Source organism: Cryptotermes secundus, unplaced genomic scaffold (genome assembly GCF_002891405.2).
Source record: "Cryptotermes secundus unplaced genomic scaffold, Csec_1.0 scaffold107, whole genome shotgun sequence".
Taxonomy (NCBI): Eukaryota; Metazoa; Arthropoda; class Insecta; order Blattodea; family Kalotermitidae; genus Cryptotermes; species Cryptotermes secundus.
This window is the reverse complement of record NW_019733836.1, coordinates 308,251-325,937: the sequence shown is the minus strand read 5'-3', so window position 1 is coordinate 325,937 and position 17,687 is coordinate 308,251. Positions and strand designations below refer to the sequence as shown.

At 38.6% G+C, this 17,687-nt stretch overlaps 1 protein-coding gene across 4 annotated transcripts in view; it reads right to left on the bottom strand.

Moving 5' to 3' along the window:
• Positions 1-3,441: 3,441 nt before the first annotated feature.
• LOC111868193 (E3 ubiquitin-protein ligase HECW2) overlaps positions 3,442-17,687 on the bottom strand; it is a 246,640-nt gene continuing 232,394 nt past the window's right edge. For all 4 annotated transcript variants that reach the window (XM_023858628.2, XM_033752954.1, XM_033752953.1 and 1 more), the window contains 2 exons: positions 11,363-11,561; positions 3,442-6,320 (listed from right to left, as the gene is read on the bottom strand). In XM_023858628.2, coding sequence (XP_023714396.1) covers positions 6,209-6,320; positions 11,363-11,561 — 311 coding nt within the window. In that variant the 3' untranslated portion in view covers positions 3,442-6,208. The remainder of the gene's footprint in view (positions 6,321-11,362; positions 11,562-17,687) is intronic.

Sequence of the window (17,687 nt, the reverse complement as noted above, 5' to 3'; positions counted from 1 at the left end):
TTTCTGACATGATTACAAATTTGTAATGTCTCAAATGTCTCATGGTCTAACTGGTCCAGGAATACACTCTAAACATTACTGCATCATTGAGATAGTCACACAATGCTTGGTAATTTGCCTACATTATTTGCTGAACATTCCAGTTAAAGGTTAAAGTGAAGGTAAGCATTGACCTCATGATTCTTGTACTCCCTGCAATTTACATCCTCCTGGAACTTACATAATTTTTCATTAATCCCCAGAAAAGAGTTAACTATGGGAATCCACTGTATTTACTAACCATTTAATATTGCAAAGTATTACATATTAAGTAATATAAATTGTTTAACTTAATAATATTGTATTTAAGGAGCATGTGGAAGTGGATTAAGAACAGAAAAAATTCAAAATGGGTTTTCATGAGTACAGCAATGAAACCTCCTGGCTCCAAAAAAGGTTGGGAAATTCTTGACTACCTAAGCTTAGATTCTCAAATACTCTGCTACATGGATTTAGTTAGTTATCAAAATACCAGGTATCATAAAAAACATAAAGATTATGGAAAATCTATGTGAAAAGAGTCTCTTATATGTGTTAAGTTGCTATAATCATAAATTACATAAAACTATCACCATACAAATCTGGCAGTGGATTACCACTATTTGTTCTGGCTTTACTTGTCACCAGAGCTCATCAGCATTATAACCATGTCAGAAAAGTGGTCCCACCTGTTGCATCATATTTTGCAAATAACTTGCATACATTTGTCTGTTGTGTTGCTGTGGTGTATCTACAGCCTAGAGTGTCAATTTAAAACACAGAGTTCTGTTTAGTTCATCTGTCTGAAGCATATTTAATGGTGCTCTTATCAACTTAGACTACAATGTTGGAATAACAAAATGATAGTGAATTGGAAAGGGTTCTGAAGGAAGAGGCCATGGCCTAATTTAAGGTATTACCCTAGTATTTGCCTGCTGGGATTGACAAAAACCATGAAAACCCTCAGTCGGGATAGTCCACAACCCACCTGAGATCTGAACTGGGCACCTTTCAAATGCTAGTCAGAAGTGTCACTGCTTGAGCCAACTTGCTCAGTACACAGTTCTCAAATGAGTCTCATCAAGTTGCATGTTGCACCATGTGTCGTCGCACCACATGTCACGCATCTTCGAAGTAGATCCTCCCTATGGGTAACAAGAACAAGTCAATGCATTCCGTACAATATGTAGGTATTTGTTGCATATGGCCCATTTGATTATATCCTGTTATTTAAAACATTCATAACGAAAAATATAAGGAAAATAAGTATAATAGCGAGGCATGGCTCAAGTAAACAAGTCTAACGTTTACTTTTCAATGAAGAAATCCATTATACACATGAAATATCAAACAACTGTCTGTCAGAATGCATAGGGCAGAGTGACATCTTTTACTGTTATAATCTGTTAGTCACTCTGAAGTATTTTTCCCGTACTTCCTGGAATTGACTTGTATTTGCAACTAACACAAAATCGGCTAATTCCTAACCAATCCTTGCTAAGCAAACTACTTCTAAAAATTAGGATTTAAGTAGCACTCAGTTACACAAGTGACAGCTTTTCATACAATATACCCTTTGCTTCCTTTCCCTGAACCTGCATATTTCAACCATAATGATTAGGAAACATTTTAATAATAAGTGATAGTGCAAAGAGTAAGTCAGGCATCAGTGAAAGGCAAGCGTTAGGTGTTTAAAAGGTTAACTGAAAAAACTTCAGAATTCTCTCTGAAAGAACTAGAAACAAAATATGAAATCTGAGTATCATTCAAATACAACTGTTTGTGCTTCATGCTAATGTGCAAGATAAAGCAGATTACATCTAATGTACCTTAGATCGTTATTTCTGCTGTACACTAACTACATAATTAACTCCAGAGAGCTGAGTCACTCAAGTCACTGAAGCTACCCAAGAAATTCCTACCTTCTTTTGAACCTGACCATTCATTACTGCGTCTCAAGTGCTCAACACTGGTCCTTATCCTGAGATGAATGAATCCAGTCCACACCCTTCCATTCTATTTCTTTAAGATCCACTTTAATATTAACTCCACATCTAAACCAAGGTCTACTTAAGGATCTCGGTGATTTCTTTAGGTACACTGTAGATATTCTTCAGTTCTATGGAACTATCATCAATGCACTTTTCATATCAATCACACTTGTTACATTTATCCAGTTATGTTTTTATGGGAACACAAAAACAGGAAAACAACAAATTAAACATGCTAAACCTTTGCAGTCCACCATCATGCTACACAAGATTTTACTTTTTTCACTTTCCTTCCACTGTCATACTATACATGTTTTCTTTTCTTCGGTCCAGTCCATTCTCATACTGGACAATGATATCACTTTGGTGCTATTATCTGCTGGAGGAACACTTGAACTAATAATTTCTACAACTGTCAAGGGATAATATGACATTTACAAAAGCAAAATTAAGAAATAGATGAGCCTGCATATACCTTTAACAGCAATGAAAATGGTTTCACCTTTAAAGAGAGTTAGACTGTTAAATTTAAACATAATTATAAATTAAAGTGCTGAGTTCTGATGATAGTGACTCTCAAGGATTTGATGTAGGAAGTGATGCTGACAAATATGAGTGTGAGGCAAGCAAAAGAGAAGAAGAAAACAGAGATAAAGATGGTATGTGTGAAGAAAACTTGTGGTTGTGTTTATGTGGTCTGACAATAAAGTTCACGAACTGGCCACCATGCTCTTGCTATGGCAGCAGTGGACAGAATCCTCAGTATGGTTTCAAGATGCTGGCATAGCAACATTTCACATCTGTGCTGTTGTTAATCTATGACAGTCTCTGAGTACTGTCTATTCTTGTCTGAGTGTGTTTAGGTGTGCCGTCAGAGCTTGAATCAGAGAAAAGATCGAACATTAAATTTCTTGTTAAACTCAGCAAGAGTGGAAACGAAATCAGAGATATGTTACTGCAAGTTTATAAGAATACTGCTATGAAGAAAGCAGCAGTTTAGAAGTGGGTGAAACGTTTTTGTGAGGGAAGAGAAAGTGTTACTGACAAAGAGAGATCAGAGAGCCAGCAATGAGCAGAACTGAAGAAAATATTACAAAAGTTTATCAAATTGTACGTGAAAATCGTCAGCTGACTGTCAGGAGCAAAGGAATAAAACATTGACAGAGAAACAGTTAGGAAATTCTTAACTAAAGATACTGAGATGAGGAAGGTGTGTGCAAAAAATGACAATGCACATGCTCATTTGGCACTGTCTGTGAGGAGTTTTTAGCTAATAAATGAATAACTGTGCTGGAATACTCCTCTTATTCACTGGATCTAGCCCCCAATGACGTTTCTTCTGTTACTGAAGATAACTGAAGTACTGAAAGGAAGGCATTTTGATGACACTGATGACATCAGAGTAACACAACAGCTCTGAAGGCCATTCCACAAAACAAGTTCCAAAATTGTTTCGAAGGGTGGACTAGGCGCTGGCATTGGTGCATCACTTCCCAAGGGGAGTACTCTGAAGGCCGCCATGGTTGATATTCACAGCAATGAGGCATGTAGCACTTTTACCACGACGAGTTCTTGAAATTTATCGTCAGACCAAGTATACAAACCACTATGATGCAAGTTACAACTCTGGCAGAAAATCACTGAAGTGGCACAGAAAAATGTTTTTCTGGCTCTTAATTATGACTGGTGCAAATCAGCTTCATACTGTTCATTACACTGAAAGTCGAAATTTAGAAAACAGCCGATTAACCATTTAACTGTATTATTTTCTCACCAGTTTCATAAAATAATGCAATTTTAAATAAAAATATGGGGAAAAACTGCAACAAAAGTGCATTTTCATAGCTCAGTGGATGAAGTCAAACAATGCAGTGAAAGTAGATTATTTCTTGGTGTGGACTAAAGCCATGTCACACTACATGGTGCTCAACAAATGTTCAACTCAGTCAAGTATCACAGCAAAATGGTCACAGATGGTGAAAATGATCAGGAAAAAAACTAAAATGGGAAAACCATCTGCGATACAAGACAGAGAAGACTGTCTGTAAAAGATTCCTCACTTTTCACAGAAAAGAGGAACAAGGAATGTACTATTGAAATGAGGGGAACAAGCATGAAGGAAAACTAGACTATTTTTTGCAGAATGTGTACCACAAAGACACCAAGACTTCACCCCACAGCATGCTTCAAGAGGCACCATACTTTCCAAGAATACAGTGTGGCATATGATTATTAGTCGCAAAACACTTGTATTAGCAATAACACTTATACAGTGTGATTCAGAAAGATGGACACAATTTCAATTGGCTATATTTCCTGATCTGTATGTTGCATTTGAAAGAGGATGTAGTAAAGTTTATAATGCTACCGCTAGAGCACTCCAACACTGCGTCAGTTGTAAGCGATTGGCTAAAATGCAACACAAGATTTTTTGCATTTGTGAGTTCAGTAAAAGTGAGTCTGCGACTGCGGTGCAGCGTGCATTTCCTCGTAAGTTTAACATCCAACCTCCAACGAGGAAGAGCATTTATCGTTGGAATAAACAATTTGATGAAACTCGTTCTCTGTGTAAGGTCAAAAGTCCGGGCCAATTGCGTGTATCGGAGGAGAACGTGGAGCACATTGGAGTGAGCTTGGAGTGTAGCCCAATGAAGTCAACCCGTAGTGCTAGTTGAGAACTTGGACTATCGCAAACAACTGTCTGGCGTGTATTGAAGCGCCGGTTAGTGTACAAACCATACCACCTACAACTGGTACAGGCTCTTCGCCCAAACGACAAGGTAAAGCGTGTAGAATTTTGTGACCGTATGCTCAAAAACATGGAAGATGGATTGTTTCTGCCTCGTGTAATTTTTAGCGATGAAGCTATGTTTCACCTAAGTGGGAATGTCAACAGGCACAATGTTCATATATGAGGGCTACAAAATCCCCGTGTAACACTCGAACATGTGAGGGACAGCCCAAAAGTTAATGTGTTCTGTGCAATATCGTTAACAAAGGTTTATGGACCTTTCTTTTTTGATGAAAACACGGTTACTGGAGTAACGTATCTTAGAATGCTGCAAAACTGGCTTGTTCCTCAAATGAATGGAGATTCAGGAGATTACATTTTCCAGCAGGACGGAGCCCAACCCCATTGGCACCTGAATGTTCGACGTTTCCTGAATGAATCTCTACCTCAACGATGGATAGGTCGCATGGGGAATGAAGACCTGGCGCGTCAGTTCTGGCCACTTAGGTCTCCTGATCTCACACCCTGCGAATTTCTCCTGTGGCGATTCGTGAAAGATGCAGTTTACGTACCACCTCTTAACACAAATTTGAATGGCCTAAGAAACCATATCACAGCTGCGGTGAACTCAGTGACGCAAGATATTTGTCATCGAGTGTGGGATGAATTCAGCTACCATCTAGATGTTATCCATGCAGCCGGAGGGGGGCACATTGAACATCTATAAACTTCCATGTATGTATAATCAAATGTAACTTACAGAATTCAAATGCAACATACAGTTCAGGAAATATAGCCAATTGAAACTGTGTCCGTCTTTCTGAATCACTCTGTATAACAATTTCATGTATCTGGTGCTGCTGTATGTGTCAAATACTGTATGTTGGACTGCAAAAGATTAAAGATAATTCAAGTTCACTGGCAACAGCTGACAAGTTACCAACATTTTTGTGCTTTTAATCAAAGTGAAACCATATGCTATGTGTGAGTTTCTTAAACATAAGGCATTATACACAATTACTAAGTGCTTTTGAAACAGATCATACTGTTCAATTTGTAATATTTTCACAAAAGATGCAACCTGTAACATTTTCCACAGGTTAGAATATATGACTATAAAAAGACATGCATGTATGTGCTTTATTAATACTTAAAATTTATAATTTCCATTCTATAAAATCAAGATAAAAGTTCATAACCTGTGTAAAATTTTATTAACATTTTTAAACAGCGAGCAACCAGTCAATGGTCATTGTGATTACTTTGTGAACATGGTACAGTATAAAACAAATATACCACCAATTTACATATGTACCAGTATGTCAACTCTACTCACTGATGACTGACTTACATTCAATATTCTGCACAATACTTCTAACCACTCTATTGCATTGACCCTCTCATATCTTTGTTCCACTTTCTACCATGGCAACATTCACATTCAGACCTTTGGTTGATGCTTTATATTTCACTCGATGCCAAATGTGTTGGTTTCCTCAACAGCTAACAGAAGCTTTTCATATAAAATCTCAGGTGTTGGGTATGGCGGCAAATCCAGTCTGTTGAAGCAAGTGTGAGCTCTGGAAAATAAGAATTAGAATAATTAATGAAATGACAAGTATGGCACTACTGTAACAGTTCAAAGTATTAATCAACATGTAAAACTATGAGAGAAGCTTCAACATGTTTCGTTCCAATGTAAGTACATAAGTTATTACTGCAAGCACATGTCATCATTCAATACAGCAAACCTGTGCTTGGAACAGACAGCTCTCTGACTGATCTGAATTTTATGTAAATTGGAGATGAAAGTAACTTCCACAGGTTACATTAATATTGTACTGCACACTGTCACTGTCTAAGATATGTATGACGTATATCATATTTCAGGAGTTGGCTCTTTTCCCTTCATCAGATGACTTGTTGTCATCATTTAAAAACATCTGTTATTATTTTCTGCATTTGTATATTAGTGGCAACAGCTGGAATTAAACCCTTACCTTTCAGTATTATGTTAGTATACTAACTACTACATTAATCTAGCTTACTAACCTACTATTTATAAAAGCCCAGGTTCAATCCCAATAATCACCACTAACATGAGGAAGAGTCATTAAACAGGACACAAATGGAAGTAAAACAGCTGTAATGAACCTGATAGGTTTCCTATGTGCATCATTAGGTAGCAGCAGCCTCATAACAAGCCTAGGTAGCAGATGTGCATGCACATGTTCAGAGGCTGGTTTCAGTAGTCAAAATGGTGACTATGCTTGAGGAGTGTGCTAGCAAAGAGTGGTGTCCTGTTCAGCGTTTTCTGTGGTCAAGACTCAATGCAAAGGATATTTATAAAGAAATGTTGCCTGCCTACGGTTGGAAGTGTTTGTCATGTAAAGTGGGACACAACTGGTCAAGAAATTCTCTCAAGGACGTTCAAAAGTCATAGATGATGCCTGACCTGGTCACCCTGTTGAGAATGCACCTGAAGCAAAGATTTCTGTGCTGTGGGTTTTAACGCACTGGTAAAGCAATAGGACATGTGTACCAATGTTGGTAGAGGATACATCAAGAAATAAATGTTTATTCCAGGTTTGAACAACACATGTTATACATTCTATATCCATTTGTGACTTGTTTACTGACTTTCCCTCATTTAAAAACAACAGAGAATTATGACAAATCTGTCACTAACAAGAAATCACCTGAGGACAAAAGTAGAGTCAGATCCTGAAATTTCACATATGAGGTATATCCACAAAATAAGTTCCATTTGCAAATACTGCCACTGCAGCACTGCGGTCACCATGGTGTGCATGCTTGCACAGTTTGTTGGTCATTTTGGAAGGCACAGATGCCATTTGCAGACAACTGAACTGAATTTATGCATCGTCCTGTGTGTTTACAATGTTAAAGAAAACTGAGAAGCTCTCTGAATGTGAAATGCAGTCTGTAATCCATTTCATCAATGCAAGAAACATGAAACCGGCTCAAACTTTGTGAGGTATATGGCTGGAGAACATGTCATGAGTGATTCAATGGTAAGGAAATGGGTGAGACTCTTTAATGAAGGACGCAAAAATGTTCATGATAATCCCTGGAGTGGCTGACCGTCTGTTGGTAATGAAGATTTTGTGTGTGCAGTGGAAGATTCAAGAGAACAGATGATTCACCATTCTGACACTTTCCCTACATTTTCCACAAATTTCACCATCACTTCTTCATAAAATTATGTCTGTTAAACCTCGTTTTTGAAAATTGTGTTCACACTGTGTGCCGAAGAGGCTTACGGATGAACACAAAATGAAACAGCAGGCCAGTGCGTTGACCTTTCTGACACAATACAGTGCCTAAGCTGACAACTTCTTGAGCCACACAGTCACAGGGGACAAGATATGGGTGTGGCACGTAACCCCTGAATCGAAGCAGCAGTCCATGGAATGGAGGCACACATCATCGCCAATAAAGAATAAATCCAAACAGACCATTCAACTTGCAAGATCATGTGTAGTATTTTGGACAGAAAAAGCGTTCCGCTTGTGGAATTGTTGCCTCAAAGCTCAACAATCAATGTAGGTGTCTATTGCAACACACTTAAGATACTGCATCGTGTGATCCAGAACAAGCGACGTGGCATGCTTAGTAGGGTGATGTAATGCTTCATGGCAATATCCACCCACACACTGCCACCGCAATGCAAGATCTCATCATAACATCTGGCTGGGAACAATTTGATCATCCCCCCCTACAGCCCAGACTTAGCACCAAGTGATTTTCATGTGTTCCTGCATCTGAAAACTTTCCTTGGTGGCCAGTGGTTCCATGATGACGAGGTCAAAGAAGCTGCTAACACGTGGTTTGCATCACAGGTGGCATCATTCTATGATGCAGGGATACAAAAACTGGTGCACCGCTACAAGTGCCTTGACAATGGTGGAAAATATGTCAAAAAGTAGCATATGGTATGTACATAAAATGGCAATATAAATTGTTTGGAAATAAATTCTTGTTTTGTTCTTTTTTTCAATAGCCCATCAGAACTTACTTTCTGGAGAACCTACATGCATTAAATATACCTCATGCAAAATGCTATGTCCAATATAACATTGGTATAATGAATCAACCACTGTCACAGACCTTTAGAAAATAACTTTCCATGGACTGATATACACAGGTAAGTCAATAAGTTACAAATAGATACAGAACTTAAATATGAGTACTGATTTAAAAAATGCTTTTATTTCTTAACATAATCTCCCTGTACATTGAGGCACTTGTCCCATCGTTTCACAAGCCCCTGAAAACCAGCAGCATAAAATTCTTTGGGCTGCTGTCGGAACCAGGCGGGGACTTCCCTTTACAGGGAATATTTACATTGTAAGGACGTTACAGTAGGAGTCGGCATTTATCCCTTTACAGGGAATATTTACATTCTAAGGATGTTACAGTAGGAGTCGGCATTTATATAAATGCCGACTCCTACTGTAATATCCTCAGGAAACTTCATAAGGCCATTCAACGGAAGCGATCAGAACTCCTCATCAAAGGAGTGCTGCTCTTGAATGACATCACACATCCGCATACTGCCAACAAGACAAATGAGATGCTGCAAATTTTCAAGTGGGAAGTCCTCGAGCATCTTCCATATAGCCCCAACCTTGCTCCAAGCGACTTCCATTTGTTCAGCCCTCTTAAACATCATCTTTTGGCTGAACATTTTCCCGACGATGACGCTGTAGAAAGGGAAGTCACGCCTGGTTCTGACAGCAGCCCAAAGAATTTTATGCTGGTTTTCAGGGGCTTGTGAAATGATGGGACAAGTGCCTCAACATACAGGGAGATTATGTTGAGAAATAAAAGCATTTTTCAAATCAATATTCTTATTTGTTTTAAGTTCTATATCCATTTGTAACTTACTTATTGACTTACCCTCGTATGTAAATCACAACAAGTTTCAATAATAAATACTCAGATTATACAGTGAAATTTCATCATGACACAAATCATGAGATACCCATTTATGGAGTCTGTTATATAAGAGATTTCAAAGAAAAATCATCTTAATTCCTTTTTTCATTACCTCTAATTCATTTTATGTTTACTGCATGATTTAATGTTCATTGTCTATTATGATACTTAAAATGTATACTCAAGTTTACAGTGTACTGCAATAGCCACAGTTTTACAAAGAAACGAGAGACCATTTTTTCAGTTCTGGATTCAAATGCTGTTTCTTTTTTGGAAATCTAGTATTTTGAACTCAGGGATAGATTTTGTATGATCTGTAACTTGGATTGCTACAAATCTCTACATATGTTTACTAATACTGGCAGCAAGAAATTAATTAAGTAAAATTTAGATTTAGGAGGATAAAATCAGGTTAGGTGTTAAAAACATGGAATTCAACTGGCAGATAATTATATTTTTGCTATGGAAAAGGGAACGATAATCATTACTTACAAGTAATGTATGCCTATAATACAAGGTTGCCTGTACAATACTATTGCTCTGAATGTGCACAGCTCCACTGAAAATAAAATGAATGATACAAAGGATAGCATTTATGAGGAACCTGGGGGTGACTTCTGTCAATTTCCTGTGTGCCACATGTAGCAGAAATGAAAAATATATACAGCATGTTAGTCAGAAAGCCTGAATTTGTAAAACATTTTACAGAACTATGCATAGATGAGAGGATAACATCCAGATGGAAATGGACCTTTACCGGCCCAAACCAAATTCCATTTCCTGTGATATGTACCTGCAGAATGCATTTACATGGAAATCTACTGACCATGGGTATGGGAAATTTAAGAGTCTTGTATGATAAGGCTTAAAAGAAAAGTGCATGAGCATGGACTGCCTCAGGACAGAGATCAGAGGCAAGCTCTTTGGGGTTCATAAAAGGCAACAAATTTCTTCTTGGATTTGAGGTTATCAAAACAATGATCATGAAAAGTATTAGCTCCTGGGTGAACTTCTACCAGATGACATGGCATCACATCACAGAACATAGTACTCTTCAAGAAATGTCTTGACTGGATGACCCACTATCAGCTCCTAAGTAAATACTCTGATAAATGGAGTCAGCAATATGGAAGGATTGAAATTAGTTAAATTCATACAATGCTATCTGTACTAAGAGAAAATATGATAAGCAGGGGTCTCCTGTGCTATAGCTCTGTCCCTCAGGGATCCATCTGAATAACAAAACCACTGAACTAATTCCAATAATGCAAATGCTGTTTATTCATGCAGTTTCAATTTTCAGTATAAAGTCATTTCACATATCCTGAACTCACTTCAGTTTCTGAAAACAGCCTTTGTACTAAAGAATAATTAGTGGCTGAATTTCAGCTCCTCAAAGGAGAGTTTAAAGCTTACATTTTAGATACGTCACTTTTGTCAAAGCACTGCATTCTGAAGGCAAATCCCATTTGTGGAGCTTCATGTTATTTACTTATTTATTACAGTTTATCAAATGATGCTGTCAGTAGCTCAGACTATGCTGCACTGAATCATAATTCATGGAGTACAAAGCTCAATTTGGGATTCAGAACTTTAAACACCATATTTAGAATAGGGACTTGGATGTAATAGTAATAATATAACCACCCTAATAATGTACCTCGGTAAACTGTTTGGTTTCCCCCATTTCTCAACACAGAACTTTCTAGGTCCAGTACTACCCCTAAGAGCTGCAAATCCCTCATACGGAATACTTGATGTTCCAGTAACAAACTGCAGTAATCGAAGTCGCTGTTCATTGCTGAACCGTTCAATGGCAGTCCAGAACCACTGTATCACAGGATGATTGTCATGATAACCTAAATCAAAAGAATTAACATCAGTTTTATGCAACCTGTTATATATATACAAGGTGGTTCAAATATGACTGGGACTGATTTGTGTGTAAAATAAACTGCACTGTGCAGCAGCTGTGCGACCTTGGGAGAGTGAAGCCACAACCTCCACCCTCCCTCCTGTTCGGGTTAGAACCTGTTCAGTCCTGTCTGGGAGTTGCCAGAGTAATGAGCGAACAGAAGTACCGTGGACCACGGAACAACACATTGTGATCAAATTCCTCGTTGGAGAAAACGTCCCATCCGCTGAAATTCACCACAGATTCCAATAACACCCATGTGTTTGAGTGGTGTAAGTGCTTCAGAGAGGGCAGAGAGCGCGTGGAGAATGAACCGCATGATCGTCGGCCGCGAACATCCGTCACCGAGCCAAACATTGATTGTGCAGACACACTTATTCGTGAGAATAGGCACATCACTATCAAGGAACTTGGAGCAATGCTGTCCATCAGTGTTGCTACTGTAGAAGACATCGTGAAATACCACCTGCACTATTGCAAGGTGAATGCATGGTGGGTACTGTGCACTTTGAAGGATGTGAACAAAATGGTGTGCGTGCAAGCTGCCAGACGTCTCCTACAGCAGTTTGAAGTCAAAGGTGATGCATTTTTGAAGTCTATAGTGACCACCGATGAAACATAGGTGCATTACTTCATTCCCAAGTCCCAGCAGTCATCACGCGAGTGGTGGCGTACAAGTTCTCCCAAACCCAACAGAGCACAGAGGAGCCGTTCGGCAGGAAAAGTGATGGCAATGTTCTTCTGGGACCAGCAAGGGGTTATCCATGTAGACTTTCTGACAGACGCCAGAAGAGTCAATGCAGCTTAATACTCACACCTCCTGGCAACAGACGTGAAGGAAAACAACCAATCCAAGTGGAAGGCAGGTGGAAAGTGGGTAGCCTTCTTTCAAGAAAATGCACACCCCCATATGGCCAAAACAACACTGGAAACCCTCCAGAAATTGACATGGAACCTACTGACACATCCACCGTAGTCCAAATTTGGCCCCAAGTGATTTCTACCTGTTCAGTAGGCTCAAATCAGACTTGAAAGGCATGAGGTTTGTGGATGGCGCCATCATCCAGACTGTTCGGAAGTGGATACACTGCCAAAAACAAGCCTTTTTTTAAAAGGGCATCCGGATATTGGAAAAATGTGTTGACTCCAGAGGGGAGTACATTGAAGACTGATATGTGCAGGTAAGTGTTTGGCAATTATGTTAAAAAAAATCAGTCCTGGTCATATTTGAACCACTTTGTATGATATTAAGGTTTTAGTGGTGTCACGCAACATTTTGATTATTGTATAATAAAACAGTTGATATTAAGCAAAAACAATAACTCAGTTTATATTAATCACACTATATGTTTTGGTCTCTTCTGATTATGATCAGGCGTGAAAGAATAAAAACAATAAATAGCCAATGTTTTAGCTGAAATAAGTGATGAAAATAGGATCCATTTTTCAACATTATATTATTAAAAGCTGTGCGGGAACATCCCACATTATCACGCATTTCTACAACGCTCGCTCTTCACATCACTTTTCACCATCACGCGCACTAACCAATCAGATTGCTTCAAACGTTCGCATTTATACTGCGCTTGCTGCTAGCCCACATCTACGAAATTACACATGCTAGCCAATCAATTCTTCCTCCTCAATTTCAAGTTTCGCTCCGCCCACCGAGCAGTGTATAAAAATGGGCGGTTCCAATGCCGAGTCATTCAGTTCATCATCAGTCTACTAGCTAGCCACACCAAGCAACATCAGCCATCAGGCTTCGTTGCCAGCGCTCGGTCTACGGAGGCATTGGCGCTTCGCTGCGCCAGGCATGACTGCCACGGCTGTCTGCCAGTCGCACCCGACTCACTGGGCAACTAGGCCGCACAGACTCGCTGGTAGTCATAACTGACACACTGGGCAACTGGCGTAGCTACCGCCTCTCCGCTCCAGCGACCGTGCTCAATGACTAGCCCTTCACCAGCCATTCACCTTACCGGCGCGCGCCGCGCTACCTCTCCGATCAAGCATCTCAGCAACCACGGTCCTTTTCAGGGCCAACAAACTGTTCCGAAGAAGTGGGTTGTCATCGGAGTAATGACAAAACTACAAATTAAGAACCCCACAGCTGTTTACATGTTATGAGTTAAATATACTGTGACGTAATATTATATTTAAGCATCCTGTTACACTCACACAATATATATGAGACAAACTCCATCTTAAGTGCAACAATTTAATTGTAGTTCTTTCTTCTTCCCTTCCTCCACACTACATGTTCCAGCCCTAAATGGCCATCATCAGGTGTGTATTCTTACGTAGCTGCTACACTGCCCGTAGTTTAAAATTTAAAATCACCAGTCTTTCCAATTGTATGTATATATAAAATCTTTGTTAACATACATGCGTCAATTTGATTTCTAAAATTGGCACTTTTTTAAAACTTCAATTCAAATTAAAATGTCTATAAATTTTCTGTTCTTTTTCTTTTTCCAAATTTTTAAAAATTAAAATTTTCTCAGGGTACACGCCCTATGTCTATAGTGCTGCAGCGGCCACTTCTTGTTTTATCGCTGTTCAGGTATTGTCTGTAATATACAAATATTCATATTACTATCTTATGTTATGTTATGTTATTTTATATGTTTATACTGTTATTTGTACTTACTCTGTGTAGACTCTCTCTGTGTTTGTCGCTGCTTATCTTTAATACATGTGCTGTCTGGTGTATTGTGTACTGTGTTTTATGTTGTTGAGTGTTGGAAGGGGAATGGGTAGTGGGGAGAGGGAGGTACCATTAGTCTGTATAGATTTCGTGTATCGTTTGAACTATGGGATTGTATGTTTCTATGTGTGTACCATTCATGTGTAGGCCCTTCTTACTTATTTTATATATATGGTATTTCTCTAATGTATTCAAATGTCTACCCTTCTTTCCTGTTGTTATAACTTCCATTACGTCTGTTATTGTACCGTATGCATGTCCTGTATTTAGTATGTGATTTGAGTACTGTAATATTTGTATATTACAGACAATACCTGAACAGCGATAAAACAAGAAGTGGCAACTGCAGCACTATAGACATAGAGCGTGTACCCCGAGAAAATTTTAATTTTTAAAAATTTGGAAAAAGAAAAAGAACAGAAAATTTATAGACATTTTAATTTTAATTGAAGTTTTAAAAAAGTGCCAATTTTAGAAATCAAATTGACGCATGTAGGTTAGCAAAGATTTTATACATACATACAATTGGAAAGACTGGTGATTTTAAATTTTAAACTACGGGCAGTGTAGCAGCTACATAAGAATACACACCTGATGATGGCCATTTAGGGCCGAAACATGTAGTGTAGAGGAAGGGAAGACGAAAGAACTACAATTAAATTGTTGCACTTAAGACGGAGTTTGTCTCATATATACTGTGACATGTTGAGCTATGGATGACCCCCCCCTGCCAGCCGTGACGCGCCGAGCAGAGCCAAAGTTAGCCGAGTCCCAGCATCCTGGTAGCTATGCAACACGAGTCAACAGCAGTGACGTCACCAAGGGATACAGCGGTTGCTAGGCAGCGCGGGTAAACAGTGGTTGTGAGAGACGACGGTAATAACAGCAGTACACAGCATTGCTAGCACGGCTGCGGCAGACAACAGTGGCGCCTATTACGTGGCTGTTTTCTGTGTTGTCCGGAATGAGGCTAGATACGGAGCAGCGAAGACTATTCACAGTAAGTTCCAAGCAAGCCTACGAGCGAGTGTGTGAGCAGCATTTACGAGTTAGCCAGCAGCCAGTCAGTTGTATTCTGGCATTTGCAGTGTAGTATTTGTGATACTGCCGATGGCAGTAATTGTCAGATTGTAATTTGGGTGATTGTAAGTGTGAATGTGAAATAAAATTCGCTATATTCAATACGGCGTGAAGTTATTTGTTGCATTATACACCCTACACGCGACAACTGGTGTCAGAAGTGGTTACGAACTTACACGCGTGACAATACAAACACATACTTGCAATGATAGAGAGTTATTAAAGTTTATAAAATGTAGCCTAGATGGTGGTTGCAGTGTGCTATGTTTCTATTTGTTTATTTATTTATTCATTTTTAAGGGGGGGCTAAAATAAATAACTTCATACACAATAACCAATTCATAAAAATTGACAAAAATCTGACCCAACAATACCAAAGGGCAATAAAACAAACACTGAAACAGTGTAATAATATCATACAAGACAAGTGGAAATTTACGAATATGAACCCCACGGCCCCAAACCTACATGCCACAATAAAACTACATAAACCTAACACACCATTAGACCAATAATAAACTGGAAGAACGCCCCAGCTTACGAAATGACAAGGAAATTGGCGAAAGTATTGCATGATTATCTATAACTACCAAACACATACAATGTCAAAAACTCCTCCCACTTAATGACAGATTTACAAGCTATTATACTTAATGAGAACATGCGACTAGGTTCCTTTGACATTGAAAACATGTATACAAATATACCGAAAACTAACACCATAAATATAATAAACACTATATTAGGAAAAAACCATGAAATAAATAAAGAAAGCCACAAAGAAATAATACGTATGTTAAAAACAGTATTTGAACAAAATTATTTCCAAATTGACGAAGAATACTACAAACAAACAGATGGACTTGCTATGGCAGCCCCAACATCAGCTTTAATAGCAGAAACATATTGTCATGTGTTGGGTGTATAATGCGACAAATAATCTCACGCCATATTTGATATAGCGAATTTTATTTCACATTCGCTCTTACAATCACACAAATTACAATCTGACATTTACTGCCATCGGCAGTATCACAAATACTACACTGCAAATGCTGGTTGACTGCCTGGCTCACTCGTAACTTGTAACTCAAGAACTTGAGAACTCAGAACTAACTGTGAATTCGTAACTTGAGAACTCGAGAACTGTTGCCTTGAGAACTAATTTGAATACTGACTGACTTGAATAGTCTTCGCTGCTCCTTATTTAGCCCCGTTCCGGACAACACAGAAAACAGCCACGTCATAGGCACCACTGTTGTCTGCTGACGTGGTGCTAGCAATGCTGTGTACCGCTGTTATTACCGTCGTCTCTAGCAACCACTGTTTACACGCTTTGCCTAGCAACCGCTGATTACTCGTGTTGCATAGCGACCAGTGTGCTGGGACTCAGCTCACTTCGGCTCAGCTTGGCATGTCACAGCTGACGGGGTGGGAGGGGTGTCATCCATAGCGCAACACGTCACACTATATACAATATATGGAACACACATAAATATATCCCATTCTAGTAAAACAACAAATAGTGGCCTACTTCAGATGTCGACAACATATTAATAATGTATGATGAAAAAATAACGAACATAGAACATACACTCAAAGAAATTAATGAATTGCAACCAACTATAAAGTTCACCATTGAAAGAGAACAACAAGAATCAATTAACTTTCTAGATATAACAATATATCACAATGAAGACAGTTTGCAATTCGCAATATATAGGAAACCCACACAGACATCATAATACCTAACAGTTCATGCCATCCATTTGAGCACAATCTGTCAGGTATTAATTACCTAATAAATAGACTCTACACAAACCCAATAACAGAAAAAGGAAAACAAACAGAGAAGAACAATATTAAAAACATACTACATAACAACGGATACGACACAAACATAATCAAAAGATTAAATCAGACAAAACAAAAACAAAAATCGAACACACATGACGACGAACAACAACATAAAACAAAGTGGGCCACATTTACATATAGTACAAAAGAAGTCAGAAAAATTACAAAACTTTTCAAAGACACACAGACAAATGTAGCATTCCGCACACAAAACACAATAGAAAATATACTCAAACAAAAACCACAATTAGATAAATACAATAAAAGTGGCATATACCAAATGAAATGTGTAGACTGCCCATTGAAATACACTGGGCAAACGGGCAGAATATTTAACACCAGATATAAAGAACATATACATGATATTAGAAATAATGATAGCAATTCTGGGTACTCAAATCATATACTAAATACATGCATACA